The sequence below is a fragment of the Ammospiza caudacuta genome, chromosome 8 (genome assembly GCF_027887145.1).
Source record: "Ammospiza caudacuta isolate bAmmCau1 chromosome 8, bAmmCau1.pri, whole genome shotgun sequence".
NCBI classification, from domain to species: Eukaryota; Metazoa; Chordata; class Aves; order Passeriformes; family Passerellidae; genus Ammospiza; species Ammospiza caudacuta.
The window spans coordinates 28,157,354-28,183,066 of NC_080600.1; the positions used below are offsets into that span (position 1 = coordinate 28,157,354).

Below are 25,713 nucleotides of genomic sequence, written 5' to 3' on the forward strand. Positions count from 1 at the left end.
CTGCTGGCCACTGCCCTCAAGCCCCTGGCTCCTGATCCAGAGGTCACCTCAGCAGCCCCTGGAGAACCTCCCTGGCATCACTAGGACAGGCCTGTCCCCGGCAGTGTGCAGGGACAAGTGGCCCAGCCCATGCTGCTTTGGCCACCAGCTCCAGCTGATCAAGGATAAATGGGATCCTGTCCTTCTCTGAAAGGTCACAGGGGCCAATGGAGACATCAGCTACATATAGCTCCTGCATGGGCTGTGCAAGGGAAGGGAAAGCTTCCTGCTCAGCCATCTCTACAGCAGCACACCAGTGCAAAGCTGGGGCGTGACTGACCACCAGGGAAAGAAAAAGTGGGAGAGATCAGGTGCTGGGGGTACATGCCAGGAGCAGGCAGCAGAGTGGTCCTGTGGCACCTAGCTTTAACTGGACAGATCCCAAAAAAGGCCAGAAGGAACCACAGAGAGAGCTGTGCAGACCACAGAGATAGGACAAGGACAAACAGTTCATCATTCAAACGCCACACACAAAACAATACATGTTACAAGGAGACCAAGGCTGCAGATCTGTGCTCTGTCAGCACTGGCAGGGCTAAAGGACACACAAGTCCCTGAGGACAGCACAAATGAACAATCTGCTCAATACACAACTGCAGGTGAGGAAGGCAAAGAGGTGCTATGCTTGACAAGGACAGCGATACAGACTAACACAGAAACACCTCAGGTCAAACCATCTACAGCAGCAGCACAGCCTAAACAGCATGGGCTGCACTCCAGGAAGAACTGGAGATGATACAGAAGCTGGCACTGGGAAGATCCCAAAAAACTCATCTGAAACAGAGAAGATGTAAGCATATACACAGTGATTTGGGCACAGGGAGAAGCAAAGTGTCCTCAGCTCACAGCACAAGAAAAGGGACATTCGTTAAAACTACAAGGGTAGAATACAAATGAATTCAAAATTGACAAAATGTTTTTTTTTCAGTGATGTCATCAAGAAGCAAAACACTGCAAGGTCAGAGGATAGCTTGGCCATCTCTCTGGTAACAACTTGTATTTATGGCAAATAAAATTAAGAGAAATTAAACCCATCTTTCAGAACAAGCTATTCTCCAGCTATGAAAGCTTTGGAGTAAGTACTACAGTCCATGTCCTGGCTATCTGCTGAGGGGCTTCTTACTATCTCATCTGAAGTACCTAGCATGGGACACTGTTCAAGACAGATGACCAAAACACTAAAGATTGTCTAAGGAGGAAACCAGTAAGGTCACTTCATCATTCCTTCTATCTTTGAAGATCTCCAGAACGTCTACAGTCTGCTTACTCTGCCGACATGAAGAGCTTATTCAAATCAAAAATCCCAGGGCCATCTGTAAGGCAAGATTTTGAGGAGCTAATCTGACCACTGGTGAACGATGGTCCTTTGCTCTACCTTCCTAATTATCAGGAATGAGGCAAAACATAATGGAAGAAACCCCTGAAACACACTTCATTGGACTCATCACTAATTTCATCCTCAGTAAGACATCAACAGCTCAAGAGAAATAGGCTGCCAAGACAGACATCTAAACAGCAAATTCAGCAACCAGGCCATCCTTTTAGTAGGAGACATGATAGAGAAAAGGTTAATACCTGTCCTTTTTTTTAGCTTTATTTTTTTTTTTTTAATTTAATTCAAGAAAAGGGTATAATTCCATGAAAACAAACAGCAGTACTTTTGGAACTGAAGGCAGGGAACATTTTATTCCAGTGGGAAGAGCTGGCAGGGGAGCCTCACTTTGCAGGGCCATGGCATCACCATGGTTAAAGAAAGGATTAGACATTTTTAAGGAACAGAACAGTCACAGCTACAGAATGACTGAAAAAAACATGTTGCAAGGACTATAACTTAGGGAGTAAAAAGATAATGGAGCTTTGGACAGCAGGTCCTGTAGAGGCAGAATCCTTAATACTTAGCAAAATGGTAAGGGTAATTTAACAAAAGAAATGCTAATGCTCAGCTTCACCTCTGTGCCACTAACATGCCTTGTGGGGCCTTTGAAGTAAACTAAAACTATCAGCAGGGCTGTGAAGTAATGTGCTTTGTTTCAGGGCAACTTTAGGTATGTCTGAAGCAAGGCAGAGGCTTCAGGGGCATTTTGTGCTCTGGGAGGGAGGAAACTCACATCCTGGAGAACTACTGGGTGCAACATATTTTGCTGACACCAGATTTCTAAGATGTTATACTGAGTTTAAAACTACAGCCCGACTGCCTAAGTGGAGTTAAAAGGGAGGGAAAATCCAGCACCTAGCCTTTCTTTACCCATCATAGCAGCACATTCAGAATTATGTTGAAGCCATCACTCTAATGAGGCTGAACAGCTAAAAGCCAGACAGTTGTAGTAGCAGTAAGAGAGCCCTGGGGACTTGCTTTGAAATTTCAGAGGGACTGGGAGATACCCATGGGGTTTCCATCAATGAAAGCACGATGCAGTGTGTGGGCACCTCAATCTGACAGGACTTGGGGCTGGAAGGCTCTGACGCTTTGGGGACGAGAGAGGAGGTGAGGACGAGAGGTGTGTTCTCTGATTCTAACCCTACCAGCTCTCCTGGTCCTGAAGAATGGAGAGCCCACAGCCTGAAACACTGCTGCTCCCATTCAGCACATTCACGGCTGTCCACGGCCACTAGAGGCCACTTGCCCCTCACTTTGTGACACCTCTGGAGGAAGGTGGGATGGAAACCTTCAGGATCCTGCCTGGCGTTTCTACCACCCTCAACAGATGGAGTTCAGAGAAGAGCAAAATTTTGCCAGTGGGCCAGAGGGATTGATTTATAAGGAAAGGTTAGGAGCTAATTTTATCTAGCACAATATGGGATGACTAAGATGGGGATGGAACAAACCAGCAGTCTGGAAAGATCTCAAGGATGTAAAACACAACTGAAGATTATTTTTTGTCAGGCAGCCCTTCATAAAGAGACTTAAGAATAGGTTAAAATTGAAAATAGAAACTTAAAAGAAGTATCAGGGAGAATTCTGCTAATAAGCACCATGCTGAAGTGCCCAGCCTGCTGGCATCACTGCCTGGGTTGCCATAAGAAGAGCACAAGATAAAATGGGAAAATAAAAAACCAAACACCACTAAAGAAAAGCAAATGACTGATACCTTCATCCTACTGTATCTCCTGGTTATGGGGAGTACATGATTCAGCATTCCCGCTAGAAGTAATTTTCAGTAATAGAAGCGTCATGCCAGCAGGCCAGATTCAAAGGGAGGCCAGAAAAATCCACAGCCTGCCAACCTGCGTGCACTCACACATCCCTGCTCTCTCCAGGAGCACATCAGTAAACAGAACTGGCTCACAAAAACCACCATACCTTGTACTGACCATTGTACCAACCACCTAGGCTTAAGGGATTCTGAAGGAAAGTGAGCAGGCACATCCCTGCGATGCTGGCAGCTACAGCATCTCCCACATGTTGATCACAGGGACTCCAGTGGGGCTCCCCCTCATCCCCAAAGGCTGCTTCACAGTGCCAGTGCTTCCCTGTTTTGCTGAGAAAAACAAAATTTGGCACATCTTTGAGGGCCAAGGCGAGCAGTTCACGCTGTCCCTTTGTAACAAAGATGAGTCAGTAACGCTGCAGGCAGGCTGCCCCAGCTCCGTGGGCAAGCGGCTGCATGGAGACAGCCATCAGGTCCCACATCCATCCCCTCAGCTCTTCCTTAATCCCTTGGCCATTGGCTGAAAATAATTTAGCTGTGGAGTGTCTAGACTAGGAGTGGATGTTAAGATAGGGATAAAGCCACAGGGGCAAAGCTGTTTTGAGGATAGGGGAGGAGAAGGGACTCTGGCTGATAGGCACAGACTGGAAGAGCTCACAAAGGAGAAGGATTAGAGGCCTTGGAAGATTTTCCTGGGAAGAAATACTGATGCGCGTGTCCACAGAGAAAAGGAGCAGGAGGGGTGCTGCTGCATACATCAAAGCATTTGGATGCTACTGTGACACTCACAGCCTCAAAGCCAAACAAAACAGGAGTGGGCTGCGCTGCCCCTACCTCTCCTCTGTCATGGCCGAGGAACAGGACACACATACCAGAATGAAAAGGCAACACATAAGACAGTAAAGGCACAAAGTTTTGTGGCACGAAGGTTTTAACCTGTAGATCTCTCTCCCACATGGCTATGTTGAAATCTGTATTATTACACAAACACTTTAGAAGGCTTAAATATTTCAATGAATCCTCTACTCCACTGAACTACCCTGGAACCATCACAGCCATTCACTCCTAAAGCACTGTCTGTTGCGTGACTCTCCCTCTCAACAGGCCCTTCACAGGGTACCAGACGAGACGGAGCCTGCACGGTCCACAGACACATAAACGAACACACGGAACAAAATTCACTCCAGAACGAAGTGCCAACACCAGACAGTAACAATAAGCCACCCCTCCACTGGACGTACGGACGGGTCTGACAGACACACGTACAGTCGGGGAAGGAAAGGGACACAGACAGCCACCGGGGTCACTGCACCACCTCCGTGCCGTGCCGTGCCGTGCAAGCCCGTACGGTGCGGAGCGCGGGACTGCTCCAAGCCGCGCCGCATCCAGCCCCGAGCACCGCGCTGCGTGCCGTACCGTGCCGTGCCCCGTGCCATGCACCGCCCCGCACCGTGCCGTGCCATGCACCATGCCCCGCACCGGCAGCCACCCGCACCGCGCCACGCACCGTGCAGCACCGGAGCGCTCCGCAGACGGGCCGGGGCAGGGCAGCCAGGCGGAGCTGCTGCAGCCGGGGCAGCAGCGCAGGTACAACCCACCCCCCGACCCCCTCCCTCCGGCCCGTACCTCGCACCGCCGGAGCAGGAGAGCCGCCCGCCGCCGCCGCCGCGCCGCGCCCCGGCCCCGCCGCCGCCGCGCTCCGCCCGACACGTGCCGTGCCGCGCCGCGCTGGCGGCGGGCGGCGCTGCTCCCCGGCCTCCCGCCGGCCCGGCCCGCTCCGCGCCGAGCGCCGCCGCTGCCGGGCCTCCGCCGCTTACCGGGAGGGCTGCGAGGCGGCGGCGCGGGGCGGCGGCGGGGCGGGGGCCGGGGGGCGAGGGCCCCGCCGAGCGGGAGGGGGACGCTGGGGCGGGCTCCATGGCAACCGGATGTGAGCGGCAGCCGCCTCGCTGGTGCGGCGGAAGGGCGCGCCTCGGCGGCAACGCGGAAGAGCGGCGGAGCGGCGGCGGGACCGGCCGGGCCGTGCCGAACCGGGCCGGGCCGGGGTCGCCTCGGCCTCCCCGCTGCAGATGGCGGCGGCCGAGACGCTGGTGCGCGGCCTGGCGCGGCTGCTGCAGGACGCGGGTGAGTGGCGGCCGCCGCGGGCCGGGCCGGGCCGGGTCGCGTCAGTGCCCCCGGCGTGTGGGCACTCACGGCCTGTCCTGTCCCTTCCCTGTCCTGCAGGGGACCTCGTCCTGGACGGCTCCAGCACGCTGACGCTGCTCACCTCCACCCTGCAGCACCTCACGCAGGTCTTCGAACAGCACCTGGGCTCCCGCAACCAGAACCGGGGCTTCGTGGCGCTGCCCTCGCACCCCGCCGAGACCGCCGCCATCCTCCAGGCGCAGTTCCTTTTCGATGTCCTGCAGAAGACTCACTCTCTGAAGGTCCGTACCCAGCGGGGCCGGGGCGGCCAGGGGAGGTGGCAGGCACAGCCTCAGAGCAGCCTCCTCTGGTGCCCATTGTCCCCGTGTGACCTGCGGGCCCCGTGGGTCACAGGGCTCCCCCAGGGCTCTTGAGTGGAGTCGTCGCTTAGCACGATAGTCTATAGCTGCTTACCTAGGGTCAGCCGTGCAACTCAGCAGAAAGTTTCTCGGAGTTAAAAACGGGGGCAACAGGAGTTAATTAAGTTCTGTCCTTGGTAAGGTGTTGTCATTGTTGGGGAAATTATTTCCTGAAGGGCTTGAGCAATTCAGGCAGCATCTGGCACCTGAGGACAGCTGAGTGCTCCTGGAGTGGTGATTGATGTGCCCAAGGCAGTGGAGCCAGGGAACTTGAGCAGATGGTCAGATGCTGTGCACACTCTGAGTCTGCTGCTTACTTCGGCAGCTTGGGCAGTGGTTCTGGTTGATGAGTTTCACAGCACAGGGATATGTCTAGTAACGTATCTTCATTAATTTTAACAGTAAATAGGCTGTAGTAAAGAGGCTGTAATAAAGATATAACTGCAGATCAAGAAATTCTTCCGAGAGGTTTTCGAAAGGTGGCATGTGCATTGATGCTGCACATGATTCTGCTCAGCACTGAGACATGCTGGGTGGGTAGCAGAGGTGAAAGGAGCCTGAAAGGGGGAAGAGGCATTAGCAACTGTTTTGGGCTCTGCCATGGGGCTCAAAAGGTATTGTGGCTGAGCACTAAAATCTATGGTGTCTTTAAAAACTTGTTTTCCCTGTGAGAGTGGAGCAGTATCAGAATGTTGTTGGGAGGATTTTGTAACAGTGTAGTAAAGAGGGGCACAGAGTCTGGGGAGAAACATGGGTCTCCTGGCAGGAGGGGGCAGGGAGGGACGCTGCAATCAGAGGGATGTTGTGGTGAGCTCATGTTGTTTGGAAAATGTGCTCTGTCTGGAACAAGCCTCTAAAGAAGCCCCTGCCCATTGATGTCTGGTAACTCATTTACTTGGAGAAGCTAATAATTTATATCAGCCTGACAGATTTTTAAGACGGTGGAGGGAGAGGAGATGATCAAGACACAGCAAGAATGGCATCTGAAATAAACTTTGCTAGACCTGGTCATTAAAGCTTGCCAGTGCAAGCTCCACTTACAAATGCTCTTGTTCAACGCGCAGCATTAGTGCTGGCAGGCAGTGGGCAGTGATTCATTCCTGGCAGGGCTGTAGCTGTGGGTGCAGTAGTGGTAATGAGACCTTAGGATGTCAGTTCTGCATCTGATGAGTTACTTCTATGTGAATGTATATGTAACTGGCAGAGATGGTCTTTCTGGTTGTACTTTGCTGTCCACAGTGGAAGTGGTAACTGTTTCATTACTCACTTTCAGTAGCAGCCAGAAATACTGTTTATGTCCTAGAAGGTTAGAAGGTGGTTTTAATAGGCTGCTTTATGGTGTATGAACACAGCCTAACTGCCCTGTGCTGAAAGGACCTCTGGCTGCACTACAGAATGCAAAGAGGAGGTTTGCAGGCACCTCAGTCTAACACTAACAGTTTCTTGGAGACCAACTCTGTTTTCCATTGTATCTGCTTGTGATTTGCCTTATTTGGCCTCTTGTGGTGAAATGTACATGCACACCTCCCACCAGAGTGCTAGTTCTACTCAGCTGCTTGATAAACATACCTCCAGCAGTTAGTTTTGTCTTTAGTAGATTTGCTGGTTGTGGCTGATGAGGAATCCAGCTGTCAGACCTCCCAGTGGCGCTGAAAGTGGCATAGCCATGTAGGCAGGGGAGATGAAGAGGAGCTCTGTGGGCTGGCAGACCACACTAACTAACATGCTATTCTCTGTGACCTCTACTGTACTATGGATCCAGGGAGACAGTGCCACTACCAGCACTGGGAGAGGGCTTTTAAGGGATCACCTGAGCTGGAGGGACAGCCTGTTCAAGGTGCTGCAGTTGGTGCATCAGGAAGGTGATAATGCAGCACAAATCAAGCTTGACATGAGACTTCTTTTCTAATTTCTCCAGCTTGTTCATGTTCCAAACTGTGTTTTGCAATCTGCTGTGAAGATCTTCCCTTTCAAGTCCCTCCGGCATCTGGAAGTAAGTATAGATGGCAAGAGTGATTTTGAGTCTTGCTGTTTGGGTTTTCTTGGCTAGTTTTGTGGCTGCAGAATGCCTCTGCTCCTAAAAACTGGGTAGGCTTTTGTGGCTTCCCTGGGAGGCTAAGATTAAGCAAGACTTGCTTGGGGTAAAACTTGGACCTGCTTCACCACTGTAATATTTTGATGTATGTTGTTCTTACTTTCTCATCACTGCTGCAGTTGAAGTCTGTCCCTCCACACTGCCTCCGGGGACTGCGATTTGTCTATTCTCAGCTGGAATCTCTAACCTGCTGCAAATGTATCAGTACACTGGAGGTGAGTGTCTACACAGCTTATGGGTCAATTGCAAGAGAAAGGCTGTCTTTATCCTACAGCTCCTATAGCTCTTCACACAGGGAAAATGTAGGAAACTGTGTCACTCCTTTTATTCATTCATTCATGTTGTGTATGGTTTCATCTCCCTTCCCTGTTCTGGGGTCCTACTCCTGTCTCAAGCAGTGTTGAAGGATTCCCTGCTTGCAAGCACATGTGCTCTGTAATCTTCTCTTTAGCTTCTTGAGAATTTCTGGCTCTAGATTACATTTGTGCCAGCTCTGTGTATCTGACTGTTTCCACATTCAAGGACTGCAGCTGGTCAAGGTTTATTTCATTATACCTCAGCAGCCTTCTTAGAGCTTATTGTCAGAGGAAATACTGTGCCACAGTGTCTTACCTGCACTGCTGCCCAGCACATTTCTGAGATGTGAAGGCAAGCTCCAGCCATGAAGAGCTGAGTAGCATGGGCTGTGCTGGCCATGGGCCTCTGGGCTTCTCTCTGGGATGTAGAAGCAGACACCTGCTGGAGAGCAGGGGCTCAGGGTAGGGAGTGCTTTCAGAGCTCTTTATCTGTTAGGATACAAGTGTGTATCTTGCTTTTATTTGAGGGAGACCTGGAAATGATTTTGTTAGCATGAATCTTTGTGCTCAGTGTTCTGAGCCTAAGAAATTTAACAGATTAGGTTAACTATTGCCACTTCAGAGGAAACAAAAGCATCTTCCTTCTTTCTAAATATCTGGCCATGGGATTCGCATCACCTCCAAATACTTGAATTAGGGACATAAAAGTCACTGCCTCTCTAAGCAAAACAAGTATGTCAGCCACCTTCTAGACTGTTCTCCTGTGTTCATCTGCTTTTACTATAGCAGCTAGTACTCACCAAGGTATGGCTCCTCTCTTCCTCCTAGGAAATAATTTCAGCATGCGGTGGAGATCTGAGCTGTGCTCTCCCGTGGTTGGAACTGCAGACTGTGAACTTCAGCTATAACTCAATCACTGCCTTGGATGACTCACTGGTGAGTGGGGCATCCTTCCTGCATGGCTGAGGAGAAGAGAGGAGGTGATCACAGCCAAGAGCCAGGCCTTCTGTTACTGATGCTGCTAGGTCTGGGTGGGAGGGAGCAGGCAGTGTTAATTTTGCTGGCCTCTCCCAGCAGGAGAGGCTTTTCATGCTGTAACAGAGACAGTTGTAGGATCTGATATAGTATCTTTTTGTCCCTCAGCAATTACTGAATGCTCTGAGGGTCTTGGATTTGAGTCACAACAAGATCCAGGATTGTGAGCACTATTTAACGGTGAGTATTTTGGGCTGACCAGCAGAGCTTCCTCCTATGCAGAGGATGCTGCTAAAATTCTGTAATCATTGACATCACTTTCCTACTAGGTGAGGTACAGTAAAAGAAGTTACAGATGTGATGTGACTTAGAGCTAGTGCTTGCAGCCTGAAAACCATTGCCCTGTGTGTGCAGTCTGAGTGCCACTGAGGCAGAGAACGCTGTGTTCCTCACCTCTAAGACAGAGAGTTAGCTCTAGTTGTCACTTGGCAGCCCAGCATGGCTGAGTGGTAAATGCACTGGTACACACAGGGTACTCTGGGTGTACAGCCCCCCCACAGGGTGGGCACTCCACTGTGACCAAGGCTTTGCTGTAATCTGTGCAGCCGGTGAGAATTATGTAGCCAGGCATGGGGCTGTAGTTCAGTTTGTCCAAACTGCCAGCAGCATTTACTTCCTGCTCTGAGAAACTGGTCAGTTACTCTAGAAAAGGAATAGTCCATCACAATGGCATGTGTGTTTGTGGGGAACAGCAGTGAAATCCATGCTTTGCTGGGCTGGTTCTGCTTCTTTGAAGGAAAGCTATGAAACACTCTTTTTGTGGAGTTGGTGGGCTCACAATGTATCATTCCCCATCATCTTTACAAAGGTAAGAAAGGGTTTATTTTGGTAATTCACTCCTTTTGCTGAGGCAGGATGTGCAGTCCTTTCCTATGCTCCGTCAGAGTTGGTGAGGAAAGAGAAAGGTGCTCCTGGTAAATTTTGTAAAGCAGTCAGATGATGCTGAGTGCCCCTAAACAAACCACTCCCAATGTGAACACCGAACTCTTTCTACAGAAACAGTCTAAAGAAACTCACTTGTTGGTTCACCTTGTTGGGATGAAAAAAAATGGTAGAAGCTAGTGCCCTGCCTTGAGTTCAGGGCCAGGCTTTGAGATAAGGTCCCAACTGATCCAATGCTGCTCTTCTCTCTGAACAGACCCTTACAGAGCTAGAATACCTCAATCTGGCATACAACTTCCTGTCCAAGGTGCCAGCCCTTGGCATCTTCAGCCGATCCAAGCTGGTGACTCTGATCCTGCGCAACAATGAGCTCGACAGCATCAATGGTGAGCCCACAGGGGAGAAGCATTTCTGAGTTTGAAGCCTTTCTGTCGTCCTTGGGAATGAACAGAACTTGGAATCTTGGGCACAACTATTTTTACTAGGGTTCAGTTTTGGGGAAGGTTATGCTGATGGCTTCTTGCTTTGTTCACAGGGGTGGAACAGCTTGTGAATCTACAGCACCTGGATGTGGCCTATAACCTGCTGCTGGAACATGCCCAGCTGGCACCATTGTCCACTCTGCACTGTTTAAAAAAAGTAAGCATAAAGCCTGATGATTTGGTAAATTAGGGATTTCATGGTCAGGGTGTGCAAGATGGAGACTTTGTAGTAACCAGAGAGTTTTGAAAGATAGGTTCAACTCTTGAGCATTTAATTTTATTGCAGGAAACTGATGGGGCAGCCTTACAGAGACACCTGTGTTTCAGCCTTCATTTTTAGTGACCCTTCCTCAAGCTAACCTTTTTTCATATATTCACCGCCATTTCCTTGCTCGCCCTTTCTGATTTTAACATTGCCAAGTTCAGTTAAGATCCTCCCATAATCCTGTTGTCGATTTGTGTGTTCAGAGAAGTCTGAAGGAGCATGGCAGTCACTATAGTGCTTGTGAAAGAAGATCATAGAATCAGAGAGTGGTTTTGGTTGGTAGGGACCTCAAAGGTCTAGTTCCAACCCTCCTGCCATGGGCAGGGACACACCTCCCACTAGACCAGGTTGCTCAAAGCCACATCCAGTCTGGCCTTGAACACATCCAGGGATGGGACATCTACAGCTTCTCTGGGCCTGCAAAGGACTGTTTTTTCAACACTTCTCAGAGTCAGTACTGAAAAAACTCATAATGATTTAGGTAATGAATAGGAGGTACTTTAATCTGCTTCTCTATTTGCTGAACTAATTTCAAGAAGAATTTTAAAAGCCTGGTCCTCTCCTGGCTTGATAACTGTTCCACTGCAAGGATATTTCTTGAAGCAGAGAGAAAGACTGGAGCCTGCAGGCAGGATAGACTGGGGTAGAGAATATTGCTTCTAATAACAACTTGTGTGTTTCCCTCACCCAGCTATATTTGGAGGGAAACCCAATATGGTTCCATCAAAATCACCGATCTGCAGCCCTTGTCCATGTGTCTCCCAGGGCAGCCTTCTCCAATGTGAGTATTAGCCACCTGCCTTCTGCCCCTGCTGTTGAAGGCATAGGGTGTTCTAACACTTGGGGCAAATGAGGGAAAAGAAACTTGTAGATTTATTCCAGCTGTGTAACAGTGGTGATTCTTTTGTGGTTGCTTCTTTTTCTTTTTTTTTACCTGCAGTAGAGTAGTTTAACCTTACATTTTTATGTCATGTGCTGGCCAGCACAGAGTTGAATACTGATCTCAGGTTTGCAACACCTCAAATCTTAATATGGTTTCACTGTCTACCTCTTCAGTTTTGCTCACTGATGGAACTTTACTCTGCTCATGCTAGATAGTAATGATGTAGCTGGACTGTGCAAAGAAGGAGCTCACGTCTTTGCCCACCTGACCAAAGTATGTACTGCTTTGGCAGCCATGGCCACCTCTTTGTCTCCTTCACTCTGCTCTCAGTCAGGTGTCATTACTGTTCCCTTACACTCCAGTGCTTAGGTCAGTTCTTGGTAATCTGATTTCAAATAAAGAAGCCAGCAAATCCAGTGTTTGGCAGTTTAGCAGAATAAACTTACTTGCTAAGGGTCAAAGGTGTTCCAGAGCTGGTCTGCCCTTCATATTAGTGGCAAATGGCTGGATTCATTGTCTTCAAACTGCATCTTGGAAAAAGCTCAAATTACTGGAAGCTATGTGAAGTCAGGCTAGAAGTAGGATAAAGGCTTTGAGGTGAAAGTGAATACCTTTCAAAACAATTTGAGTTGTTGTAGAATAATCCATTGTACCTCTTCCGTGAACTGTCTTGGATACGTCTCTGGAAGTTATAAAGTCTGTAAACAGGAAAACCACAACGGTCCCTTCTGGCCTTACATGCTGTTAGGTAGCTACAGCTAAAGGAGTGGTGGATAGGCAGGAACAGGGTTGTTTCTTTGCAGTTTTTTTGCCAGGGATCCCAACCCTAGGGTGGCCTGAAGGGATGTAGGAGTCAGCAGAAGTTGTCCTGAGTATGTGCCAGCCAAATGGAATCTGACTGCAAATGGGTCTCTAATTACAGTTCTTCTTGGACGGGGAGCCACTCTCTTCCTCAGACCTAATGGTAAGTATAATTGTTAAAAACTGATCTTACTGGCTTTGGGACTGGGAACTCTGACAGGTTTTTGCATTGTCATGTGTCCTATTAAATCTTTATGGGCTACCTTGACTTTGACACAGATCATTTTGTCTCAGTTCATGCTGATTCCTAATAATTGCTGGAACTGGCCAGTGTGATTTATTCTGGCTTATGTAGCCTTGCAGGACTTGGAGCCTTGCCTGTTTTCTCTTCAGGTACTGTATGGTACTTGACACTTGAGCTACATGTCAGCAAAATACTTATCAGTTTCCCATCTGCTATTTTTAAGAAAGGCAGAGATTGAGGTAAATGAGACTGGTTGTGATAAACAATCCAATCAATCAGGCAGGATCTGTTGTCAGTGCTTAGAGATGGTGAAAGCTTGAGGTGAGGAGCAGGAAAGCTGTCAGCCTGAATTGTGGCTCGGTTACCTTGTCTGCCCTTTGCACTCAGCTGGAAATACTCTCTTTTTCTTGTTTTAGCACCTTCCAAGACTTGTGCAAAGTGTGTCCCAGTCCATCCACACTTCTACCTCAGAGAAGACTGCACTGGACCGCAGTGCACTGGAGAGCTCCTGTGCTGCAGACTTCAGCGACAGCCAGTCCCCATCAGAGAATGTGGCTGTCAAGGTCTCTCGAAAGAAAAGCAAGGTCAGGGACTGACATAGCTTCTTAGCCATGTAGCTGGTGTGTTGGGTGAAGTGGATGCCTTGATGTGAAAGCCTTCTGCACTGAGATGTGGTCTGGTACTGACTGCGTGGTTAGTGAGCCTCTACATTGCTGTGTGTTAGGAAAGGGCTTTAATGTTAATCTTCATATACCCTCACAAGTGTTTCAGGGTGTGTCCCTATACTGTAACAGCTATAAACCCTTCAGCTTGGCAGAGCCCCTCATCAGGTGCTGTTTTCATTGTTCTAGTTTCACAACTACTTTTATCCTGTTTTTTTCCAGGGAAAAGTCAAAGTGCGCAGAGCAAGTATTTCGGAGCCAAGTGACACAGAACATGAGCCCCAGGCATTACCCCTCTCTGCTGGTGAGCCTTGTTGTCTCCTTAATAACATAGCAGCTAAAGTGCCCACAGTAAGAGTGTTCTGGCCTGGTGACTACCTTCATACTTCCCAAGTTTTCTCTTTGCAGGTCTGGTCCTAGAGCATCAGAAGGAGATGAAGCGCCTGGCCAGCTTCAGGGATCGCTTTGGTGCTGACTGGCTGCAGTACAAGAGACACCTGGAGGAGCATGACCAAGTGCCTGTCATGTCCCACAGCCACTCTGCAGAGGAGATCACAGGCACACCTGCTGCAATGGACCAGCAGAGTGAGAGCTCTGACCCAGAGCAAGGAAAGCCCCAGGTATCCCAGGAAGAAGGATCCTCTCCTCCTTTGGATGACACTGCAAAGGAGGAAGAGCCTGAAGTACAGCTGGATGAGCCTATGGAAGGAGAACAGAGAGAGGAGGAGGTAGATGAGCTAATGCTTGGAGAGGAAGAAGACGAGAAGGTAGAAGGTAAACAGGTCCTTTCACTGCTGTTTTTAAGGACTTGGATGAGAACAAAATAGATTAATCAAATGTGTTTTGTCTCTGAAGCTGTACCATGGTGCCCAGTATTGTGGGAATGCTAAGGACCTAGGTCCAGCAGGACTGAAGGCCTACTGCATGTACTGACCTGTATTGTGTCTTGTTTGGCAGTGGACCTGTGCCAGCCAGTGCTGGTGAGCCAAATAGAAGGAGAAGGGGACCCAGAGCCAGAGTGGATCTTCCTGCGAGTCACAGCTAAGCATGTGATTGAGGTGGAACTGAAGGCTGCCAGAGTCCTCCACAAGCTGGAGCTGAAATGCCTGAAGAATGTGGAGACCTCTGAGTTGACCTGGAAGAGGATGGTGAGTTACACTTCTCTGTGAGCCTTTGTCTTACTCCCTGTGTATGGCAGCATTCTAGATTTGGGCTCCTGTCGAGAATCCTGCAGGTCTTTCCCTAGCTCCTGCAAAGCCTGATTGAGCATCCCTTCAACCCAATGCATGTGTATCTAATGGCATCTCTATTGCTTAGACTAACTGTGATAATGCAGCAGAAGCCAGCATCAAATCTGTTCCAAAGATGGAATTTAAAGACAATGGCTGGAGTTGTTCTGGTGTGGAGGAATGAGAGACTTCTCAAGAGGAACTTAAACGAAATGGAGATCTCCTTCCCATCCATTCCTCACTGGGATATCACCCTGGTCTTGGAGGACTCTTTGTGGATTGCATTGTCTCTAGAGCAGCACAGAGGCTAGTTTGGCAGCTCAGTGGGCAGTGTGCCATCTGCTCTAGGTGCACACTTTAGCATTACCAGCCCTATTTGGCTTTTGTGGTTCTTTAGAAAGGGAGTCTGGAAATCCCTTTTTCCATGTGGTAAGATTTTAACATTCAGTCTGCATACAGACATGTTCACAGGTTTCTCTAATTCTGTTTTCTCTAAAAGCTCCAACTCATTTTTAAACCCTGCCCTTGTGCCTTTTTGAATGTTTGTGGTTTGATATTCTTCTGAAATACCTTTATGAAAAAGATGTTTTGTTTGAAACGCTTTGTTCTAGGCCTTGAGAGTTACTGTTGTAAGTTTCAAGCGCTCATGCAATTTTTCAAGCACTCAATGCAAGTCTTGTCAGCACTTAATAGCTTTATATTTGTTTATTTATTTCTGCCCATTTTACCAGACTCCCAAATGCTATCAGCTGTGGAGGGATGCTTAGGACTCACTAAATTAAGTGCTTGTATGGCCATGTTTCAGCCCTTTGCAAGCAAATGTAGTGTGTGAAAGCTTCTCCCTCATCCTAGAAAGGGTGTTTTCTGTCTCCTGCAGGACCTGGAGCGAGTTTTCCCTGTCCTCACGTTGCACTTCAGCTACATCCGCAAGGACCGGCAGAAGCGCAGATACGTGGTGCTTGACGACTGCCCCGAGCAGTGTCTGCAGGTGGGGGCCTTGGGGAGGGGCCACTGTCACTGCAAGGCACTGAATTATTCCAGCCAGCATAGGGCTGCTGTTCTCAGAGCACACGAGCACCTGCTGCCCATGTCTGGCTTGTAGGGATTTCTTCTTCTGCACAGGTGACCTGTGGAGGGCCCTGTGAGCATGGCTTGGGCAGTGGAGCTCCTGTAGCATAAACATTGCTCTCAAGGAGAGAGTCTTGCAGTTTCCTCCCTCTTGGGATGAAAAGTTTGTAGTCAAGCTAGTGATCATTACTTGTACACATGCAATGTAATGTTTTGTGGGTGCTAAGTGATGTGCTGGCCTGTGTTTGGTCCTCTGGACAGTGAATGTCAGTGCTATGTCCACACAGCTGCTGTAGGGACTCTGGTCTCTCATTCAGTAATTTCTCTCAAAATTTAAGTACATTTGAACAAGTTGTTAGAGACAAGGCACAAATAGATGGGACCCTTGTGATCAGAGTTCCAGAGGGAGCCTGTCAGTATGCAGCTATCGGGCACAGACCTGCAAAAACAGGTTGTCTTGGTCTTCTGCAGTGAAGCTCCATGCCCTTGGCAAGTCTTGCACAGCTGGGAAATATTCTTGCACCCCTTACACTCTGAAATGCTATAGTGAGGCATGTGAAAAGACTTGCTGGTGTCAGAAGCTTGATTTTATTAGTACAATCATAGCTACCTGACAGAACCCTTTTCCCTGTGCTGCTATTTATAGTGTATCCTTGAAGTGTTGTCCCCAGCTGTTGAGGAGAATCGGCGAAATCAGGACCAAGAGAAGGGGTCCATGAAGCTCCAGTGCCTGAAATGCAAGCAGGAGTTTTCACAGTCCCTGCCCCCCTGGCATCAAGGTTCCTATTCTTCAGAGCTTGGAGACACCAAAATCCTGGAGACTCTAGTTGCCACAGGTCAAGGTAGGCTGTAGTGCCAAGAAGAAGGATGTTTGCTAATTAATGCCCAGGCAGACTTCCAGGGTGGCAGTTGTGGTGCAGAGCATGGAATGTATAGGAGATGTGTTGTCTGTACTGGAATTTAAAACCTATTTGGGATGAATTCTCACTTGGCCTACTTGGACTGGGAAAAGCCTTGTTTCCTAGCAGGAATAAACCACTGGTTTAAGGTTAAGTAAACACCACTCCTGTGCTGAGTGGCCTGGGGGAGCACAAGGGTGCTGGAAACTGAAGTCTGGGAGAGGACTTAAAGGTCATGTAGTCAGTTCTGCCACAGAGACTTTATTTGTTCTAAAGAGCTTTTGCTAATGGAAGCTTCCAGGGAATCTGCATCAGTATTTCAGGTAAAACTTTGGCTGTTAGACATCAGAAAAACAACCAGAACCCTAATCTAAGTCTCCCTGTCTGTGATCTTAAGCCCACTCTTGCTGCCACTTCGGAGGAGCAATTTATTTTTTTCTTTGTACTTGAGGGCCATTGTTCTCCCCTGGCAACTTTTCCTAGTTTCTGTCCTCTAGACTAAATAAGCTCAATTATCTAGATAATTTACTTGTCAGTCATATCTCATACATTCAGTTTCTTGCTGGTCTTTGTACTTTTTCCCATTTGTCCACGCTTTTCTTTGGCTGTTTAAAACTAAATGTGGTATTTCAGCTGAGATGTGGCTATTCCTGTGTAGGCATCTTGTGATTGCTGTGTTTTTTGAAGCTCAGTTTATATTCCAAGTGGGGAGTGCCATAGCTGAGAAGATGCTGTTTTGAGAAAGTATCCTGGGATTGAAGTACTGCAATGAACACAGAAGTGCTGTCCTGACTGCAACACTTTTCTCCACCCCAGGATACTTTCTTGTCCCTGCCACAGTAATGGGAATCCCATGATCCAGCTGGGAGTCTGTTCTGGTGTGGGTGAAGGGAGCAACAGGAATCAGTGTCAGAAGGGATGAGGGCAGCTGGGAAAGGGACACAGCATGCTGGGGATGGAGATGGCTAAGGAAGATTGGATTGACTGGTCATGAGCTTGGGCTTCTGAGGTTCTGTGGGCACTTGCAGATGTGAAGTGAAGGAAAGTCACGAGACAAAGCCCTGGTACAGTTTCAGTTGCAACCACAGCACACACTGGGCAACCCTAAATCTGAGCAGAACTATTTCATGTGGCACTGATCCAGAATTTCTGGTTGATTTGTGTGGGGAGGTATGTAGGATATGCTTCTGAACAAGTTGCTTAACAAGCTGCTCAAGTCAGACTGTAACTATTCTCTACTTTGAAAAGGGAGGTTTCTGTTAACTATTCTCTACTTTGAAAAGGGAGGTTTCTTGGTTTGCAGAGGGGGTGGGGGGAAGTAAAATCCTGCCTTTTCTTTATACCTGACAAACTCTTTCACACGTCCTGCAGCAGCTGGTGAGCCCATAGCCTGTCCCAGTTGTTCCAGTGACCATGTGGTCATTCTGCCTTCAGAGGAGTGCTCCAGCACGCCTCTGCTGCCCGGTGCCGACAGCACGAGTGAGGACCTGTCAGACTCCGTGCTGGAGGGAGGCAGCCAGCAGGAGGGCCCAGAGGAAATGTCTGTCCTGGCCACTGGGAGCGGGCAGTTCTACATTGGTGGGGAGGACAGCTCGGAGATAGACACCAGCAACAGCGCCAGGAGCCCGGAGCTGAGTGCTGAACCTGAGCCTGGCAGCACTCTTCATCCCACCTGCCGTGGATCAGAGGGTGGCTCTGGGAAGGAGCAGGGTGTGAAGAGCCAATCCTTGTCCCTCAGCCACCCGGACACCAGCGGGGGCAGCCTGGTGGGAAGCTGCCGTCACAGCGCTTCTCGAGGGCCCACGCCTTCCCCGCTCTCTGTGAACTCTGAGTCCGAGGAAACATGGAATCTCAGTCCTTGTGAGTATGAGGAAGCTGTGCAGGGTTTAGGGGTGTTGGCAGCTTGTTGCTGGTTTTATCACTGGTGCTTGCATGCTATACTTTCTCCTGTTTAATGGGGAAGGGGGACATCAAGTGTGAGCATCCATAAACATGTGGTTCTTATAAGCAGAGATTTTCATTCCCCTCTCTGTTAAATCCTCATGCCTGAAGGTAGGAAAGTGAGTCAGCTCCTAATACCTATTATTGCTTAGACTCTGAGTAATAGGGTCTTGTTCTAGAAGCTGCATTGCTCAGTTATGGACACACTGGGTTCCTGTGGCATCCATGAGCTGCCAGCTGGAGCATTACCTTTGGAGAGTAGTATGCACAATTACTCTCTATTTATTCTTGGCTTAAGTGCAGTGTGAGGCTGGTGTGCTAGTAGGAGGCTCTGGTTTGTGGATCTACAGTTCTTGTGCTTTCCTCACTTTTTTTTGTGAGCTTCAGATGACAAAACCTGTCCAATAGACTGCATGCTGGCTGTGTGTAAGTCTTACATGACTGAGTGCTGTCATGTAAGACAGGAGGTCCACAAATTATTTTTCTGAAGGACCTTGGATTTCTGATGTATCAGATTGCTTTTGGCTGGGTAGCAGGTTGTGATTTACAGAATAACAAGTTGGAAAGGAGCTGTGGAGGTTATCTGGTCTAGCCCAGCAAATGACTCTACTGCAGCTGAGTGTAGTTCTGATTTATAACCTGTTGTTTTATTGATCTATAGAGGTCTCCCCCAGCCCTTCAAGACTGCTGTGCCTCAGAAGAGGAGTCAGTGTAGAATCAAAGTTTTAAGGTTGCTAGGTTCAGTCTTGTACAGTTGAAGTATGAGAAATAAGGCAGTCTCTTTTCTGGGGTCAAATTGCGAGGTCCCAATTTAAAACGGAGCCTATGGAAAGTTCCTGGTGAGGAGTGGTTGATTAGTGCAGCATTTCTGGTGGAGAACAGGCTCTGCTGGGAAGTGTGAACTCTCGGGCAGTACTATGGCTGTTGTGTAAATTTTTTGGTTATACAATTTCATGACAAACCTAATTATACTCTTTAGCAGTTTTATTGGTGTCTTCCTCAGGCCTCTTTAACCTTGCCACGATCAAAGCCAGTTAAAAAGTTGACCTGAGCTGACACCAGCTGAAATAAGAAATATCTTTCTGGCTTTGTGATAAAGAATTGTCTTCCTGCCAAATCCAGCAGCAAAGCAGTGTCCTTCTGTGACTAAACAGCCAAGAACAGTTTGAATCTGACTTAGACCAAAGCTTTGTATATCTGAAAAAAAAAGCAAGTGTTGGAGCAATGAATTCCTCTTTTATCTCCACATGGAGACCTGTGGCCTGTAAAACCCACAGGTTTGGCCCTTTGTCTTGAGGAGAGACCTGATGGAAGCAGGTGTGCAGAGGGGGTGACACTGTGCCCTGGTGCCTGTGTGCATGCTCAGGCAGCCCCTGGCCAGGGGACAGTGTCATTGCTGCCCTCTGCTCTCCTCAGCTCTAAACAGCGTCCTGAACACGAGGGACTTTCACGCAGTGGATCATCGCCTGAAGCTCTACCTGGACATGGAAGTGTTTGAGGAGAATGCTGAGGAGTTCCAGTGCTTCCTCAAGGTGAGCTCCCACAGCACCACTCCTACAGCTCTTCTGCTGTCCCTCTTGCCACCCTGCAAGTTCTGCACCGAGGTGGCATCTCAGAGACTATGGGGTGCGAAGGGAGCTGAAGTGTCTTTGAGTCTGGCCTTTCTGTGGATGAGCTGTCAAGGGGCAGGCCAAAGCTGTGACCCACCCTCTGTGTGCTCTAGGTGGTCATAGTGAAGTTTGGCCGGCCAGGAGAGTTCCTCTCAATCCTGGTTGCTTCTGACCTCAAGATTTATGTGCTGGAAGTCACTGGAGCTATCAGGTGAGGACCCTGCAGCAAGTCTGTGAGTGGTGGGTAGTGCCAGCCTGTGCCAGCCTTGCTGCCCTTACCCTGCAGGGGTGGTGACATGCACAGGGCCTGCTGGCAAACCCCTTGCTGCAGTGGGAGAGAAGATGGGGCAGCCTGCTGCAGCTGGGGGCTGTGCTCTGTGATTAGGGGACAACCTGCAGACTGGCTGAAGAAGAATGACTCTCATTACCTGTCTGATATTTCTCATCTGGAAGTGGGACTCTGCCACCAGACCTTGAGAATGGAGTTTGAGAACCCAAAAACTTCCTACAATCTGCTGATCCGGAACCAAAGCTGCTGTGACCAGTTCCTGCAGACCCTGACAGGTAAGAGTAGAGCTGTAGGGGCGTTGGGCAGAGGATTTGAAAGATTTCTTCTTGGGGAACTATCAGGACAGCTATTGTTGGATAGATGTTGGAAATAAACTTCCTGACAGGTCAGAAAAAGAGTTGGGAGAGAATCTCACTGCCATTATAACTTGGAACACCTCTCTGAACAGTAGAGAAGTGTCCTGAGCTGTTTTGTGCTGCCCTTGGGTTTGCAATGAAAGACACCTGCCTTCTCCCCCTCTTTAGATCTCATGCAAGAACTGCCTGCTAAGCACAGGAGTAAGGTGAAGGAAATCCCCACTGTGGAAATGAATCCCCAGCACTGGTTATGGTAAGAGCCTGTGAGAGGTTTGGATTTCAGGTAGGAAGGGATGTCTGCTTGTCCAGCAGACCCTGGGAAGCATTGGGGGTAGCACAGAAGGAGGCACCACTGGAGTTGCAGCCAGGCCTGTGTTAGTGGTTTAGGGCAGCTGTCTCAAGTGCCTGCTGCACAGAGGGTGAGCAGGCAAAGGGTGTCATGGGCTGAGCCAGGCAGGGCAACTTCAGCTCTTCTGGAGGAGCCAGACTATAATGGAGGGAGTAGAAGTGGGAGGCATAGGGCAGCCTTCTTGCAAGAAACATTTGGCTCCTGGCTGTCAAGGTGGTAGTCAGAGGACCAGGAGAAGGAGGACTTTGCATTATCTGGGAGGCATGGGTCCTTCCCTTCACTGGGAGGACTGGGAATAGTAGCTAGTTCACAGCAAGCCTAGACTGGAAACAGATTGCTTCCTTATCAGCCCAATGTTGTATCTCCTCCAGGCCTCTGCTGGACTCCAAGAGCACAGATTCTGCAGCTGCAGATGACACTTGTTTCTTCTACCTGCTGGCATACCTGATCCAAGGTACAGGAGATCTCAGCAGCCAGATGTCCTGCACATTGTGCTGTCTGCTTACATGCTTGTGATTTTAGTGCACAGTCTGGGGGAAAAGAGCTGTGCCTTTTTTCCAGCAGTGAAATGGGTTAGGGGCATGGGTGAGGGCTCTTTTCTAATGTTGGGCTGTGTATAATAGCAGCATACTTCTGTTCATCCAGCAAATCTCCCAGTCCTTTTCTACATGGAAGTCTAAGCTCTAGGGAGCAGCTGGTCCTGCACACCAGTTTTGGTGACAGCTTGAGAAGCTGGAGATTATGTGAGGGCTGGATCATTGCCTTGATCTGAGGGAAAGATGAGGAGTCATAAAAACAGATGGTTTGTCTGAGTTGCTGAAAGGCTTCTTCATTTGGGAAAACAGAAGTAGGTGACCAGAACCTGAGATGATAGTACAGGAGGAGCCTGCTTGGAGCCCTTCAGGTTTTGTTCCAGGCCTTGCTGAGGGACAGATGTGTTAAACTTGAGGTTTGAGTGAATAATTCCAGTGTTGTCATAGCTTGGGACACTGAAAAAAAGCAACCTAACTCTTAATCACATTCTGACCAATCTGCTAAGCTTTTGCACCCCTGATCACCATTGACCATCGGGGAGGCATGGGAGTGTGAGAATCAGAAGGAACCTGTGGGAAGTATGTTTATTGCTATCCTTAAGCTGAACAAATAGTATGTGAGAGGGAGAACTTAAAGTGTGTTTTTCTTACTCTAAAGTTTTCTCCTCTTTTAGAGTATGGTGCCCAAAACTGGACACAGTTCCAGCTGAGATCTCATTACCAAGTAGACAGGATTAATTAAACATCCCCTTTCTGATAGTCCTACTAATTCCCAAGAGTGAGATGTGATGAGAAAAGCAACATACTGCTGCATCAGCTTGTGATCCCCTGTGACCTCAGCCAGTTTTGCTAATGGTTTCTATTACTGTGCATCTAACTTATTCCCAAGTTGTAGTGCTTTTAATTTGCATCAACTGAAAGAGCTGGATTATATTTATGTTGCCTAAAGTTTATCAAAACTACTTTACTTCCTGTCGTATTTATGATGCATCCCAGCTTGGTATTAAACTTTATGTGTGTGCTCTCTGTTCCACCCATCAGATATCTGCAGCCAGAGAAATTCAGGCCAAAAAAGGCAGGCTTTGAGCTGCAGCTATCAAATTTTAACTAAGGAGTAGTAAAATGTTGTTTAAGAGGTCAAAGGACTCAGATGACTCTTCCTGCCTCACTTGAGGGCATGAGCTGGACAAGCCTTGCTGGGCAGTGGTCTTTCATGTGCATGCTCCTGCAACAACCTTGGATAAGCTGGTCAAGCCCAGCCACATTTCAGTACCCTGGTCCCCTCTTCACTCAGGAAACTGGATAAAGTCATTCACCCAAGTTATTGCTGCTGTAAAGGATTTCCCTAGGGGAGGAATGGAGAGCAAAGCTGGTTCTGTGGTGACTCAGGCTCTCAGCAAAGCATTTCTTATTCCCTCATATCCTTTTAGGGGCATCTGCTTTTCCTGTGACCCTGCTGAGTACCCGAAGCATGCTATTTCTGCTGGAGGAGAATCACCAGTGGCAGGTGCAGCCCTCCTTGGATGAAGACCATGAGGCAGAAATGCCTCCCAGGAGCAACATGCAGTTGAAGGAGAAGCAGCCAATCACCAGTATCAGCAATATCATCACCTATCGCCTCTGTCCTTGTGACATCAAGCTGATGCTTTACGATGAGGTAAGCGGGAGGTGCTCATGGGCTCAGGGTGCTGGGGGCTGACTGTGCTCAGATCCTGTTCCTGCAGGAGTGTCTTGGAGCTGTCATCTCCCATCCTAACCCAGGGCCTTGTACCACAGAGCCAGGGGAGCACACTGGAAAGTCTTGCAAGGGACACTCAGCTGCTGGCAGCAGAGAGGGTCGAGGAGGTCACAGAGGAATTAGGAGGAGCCGGCAGCTGTGCTGGGGGATGGTGGCTCAGGCTGATTGGTGCCTGTCGGGCCAGTCTGCTCATTCACCTGCCTGCCTTTCCTCCCTGCCAGGTGCTGAAGCTAGAGAGCACGTGGCACATCCGCACAGAGTGCCCGGAGCTCCTGGTGGAGCTGGTGGAGTGGATCCGCGGGCCCTGGGAGGAGATGTTCTCCATCGAGCTCCGGAAGGCTGTGCATGAGGCACTGGAGTGAGCCTGGGGGCTGGAGCAGCCGGGGCCTGCAGCCAAGTGCTGCTGTGCCAGCAGTGGTGCGCAAGTGTCTCCCATTCCATCTGGCCTTGCTGTCCTGTGGCCTCTGTTTTCCACTCTACTCTTGCCCCTGGCCCCTTCTGGTGGGTAAGAGGGGAGCACACGATGGTTCAGGCTGCACAGTCAGTTATTTGCACTGGATTGGACACCCAAGGAGAAGGTGGAGAGTGTTCCTTGTAATAAATAGTGTGTAAGGTACCCAAAGGCAGTCAGGTGCCGTTTCTGGCAGATGCATTTGCTGCCTTCTTAGCTGTTTCAGGACAGCTATCATCATATGCTGATGATTTTTTTTTTCCTCTCCCTCCTTCTTGTCCATGGTTTCCCTAAAGCTACCTGCTTCAAACTGGAGCCTGATTGCACAAGGGGATGAAGCATGTTGTACACAACCCCACAGAGAGCCCTTGCCTCTGTGCCTGATGGGGCATGGCTCAGTCTGCTGCTGTAGTCTTTCACTGTCACTGGGAGGAAGGAGCCTCGAGGTTCTCAGAAATGTGTTGCTCGTTGCTTAGGGGTCAGGACCTTGATGGGCACCAACAAGAATAAGCAAGGCTTAGGCTTTTTCTGAGAAGTCCAAAAGCAAGAGTCTATTTTAACATGAGTTTTACTATTTTCTATTGTAATAAAAGCTTATATTTATTGAATTGTCATTATTTCCTTGTTTCATTCTTTTGCAGTGGTGTAATGTCTTTCTAAGGGCTTCCATACTGCTGCCTCAAGGGTTCCCTAACATCTCACTGGATTTAGGCCATTCTCCCTGTCCTGTTCAGGGTGGGTGTGAATGGGATGCTAGGCTAATCTTCTCCACTTTCTTCCAAGGAGCAACAAAGGAACAATTTTAAACAGGATTAGACTGACACTAGGTACAGGTTGTGGTGTTCTCCTTTGACTGTTGCCCTTATGTGGGCATCCTTTCAGCCCCAGCTGCTTACTGGCTGCACAGGCCCTCAGAGGCCTGCCTGTCTCAGGAGCTGTTGTTGGTGTGGCTGTAGAGGTGGGAGGGCCTGCCTCTATGTTTTCCCCAAATAGAGGTTTACCTTGTCTCAACTTCTCCTACAGAGTTAAATGTGCCTCAAAAAATGCTGCTGCCTGGCCAGGGCTTTGCTAATTTCACAGTCTCTGCCCTTGCCCAGTGAAGAGCAAAGATAGAACTGTGTGTGATGTTTGATGCAGTTGAAGCTCCCTGTGGGGGTGGGCAGAAATGGACCTGTTACATTAGGTGCTGATAGTGGGATCTGATACCCTAAGTAGGGACCTTTACTGATGGTAGCTTTTCCCAGAACAGCTTCTGTTTTCCTATGAATGTTCAGTCTGCAGCTTCAGGGCAAGTTTTCTGACTGTTCAGTCCTTAGTGACAAACCTGTATTTTATGTCAATGTGATCTTGATTTTTATGAAGATGTGCATTTGACATTCAGTGACCTGATGCCTGTATTCTTTGGATATTGAATATAGCCGCTATTCACAGTAGTCTGTATGACATTTAAACTTTCCACATGTCCAAATTTGGTGTCAGTGGCTTCAGTTTCTGTCATCGAGAAAACAGCAGGGACTTGGCCCCACTGCATCCTGCTGCTTCCCTGAAAAGATGCAATAAAGTTTCCCTTCCTGCTCAAACCCATCTATGCCATTCTCATAGCCTTAGGAGAGCAGGAAGTTCAGTTTCCATCCTGGGTCTGAAGGCCACTCTTTCTTGGGGTCACTGTACTATTGGATGTTTTTCTGTCACTTCCAGAGGCAGTTGAGTTGCTGAAGGCCCACAGTGGCCAATATTTTTATCTAGCCATCTATAGACTTGATAAGATCTGTACTGTCTGGAGGCAGATGTCACAATTCATCCCACTTTCTTCCCTCTTCCTCAATCGGCTGCTGCTCTCTGTTCCTTTGGGGATCTCAGACTGAGTGAGCTCAGTC

The 25,713-nt window shown here is 48.8% G+C and overlaps 1 protein-coding gene across 2 annotated transcripts; it reads left to right on the forward strand.

Annotated features, from left to right (window-relative positions):
* Nucleotides 1-5,170: 5,170 nt before the first annotated feature.
* Nucleotides 5,171-24,394, forward strand: STK11IP (serine/threonine kinase 11 interacting protein). 2 transcript variants are annotated; one of them, XM_058809553.1, is made up of 24 exons: nt 5,171-5,309; nt 5,409-5,611; nt 7,647-7,721; nt 7,943-8,038; nt 8,948-9,055; nt 9,263-9,334; nt 10,293-10,422; nt 10,572-10,675; nt 11,475-11,564; nt 12,589-12,630; nt 13,128-13,295; nt 13,596-13,677; nt 13,782-14,147; nt 14,331-14,521; nt 15,480-15,590; nt 16,317-16,512; nt 17,941-18,429; nt 19,927-20,042; nt 20,234-20,331; nt 20,506-20,684; nt 20,934-21,018; nt 21,486-21,568; nt 23,078-23,304; nt 23,607-24,394. In XM_058809553.1, exons 1-24 carry the CDS (start codon nt 5,255-5,257, stop codon nt 23,745-23,747), a joined length of 3,507 nt encoding a protein of 1,168 aa, XP_058665536.1. In that variant the 5' UTR covers nt 5,171-5,254; the 3' UTR covers nt 23,748-24,394. The 2 variants fall into 2 exon arrangements, with proteins under 2 accessions (XP_058665536.1, XP_058665537.1); XM_058809554.1 differs by having other exon boundaries at nt 17,944-18,429.
* Nucleotides 24,395-25,713: the final 1,319 nt, after the last annotated feature.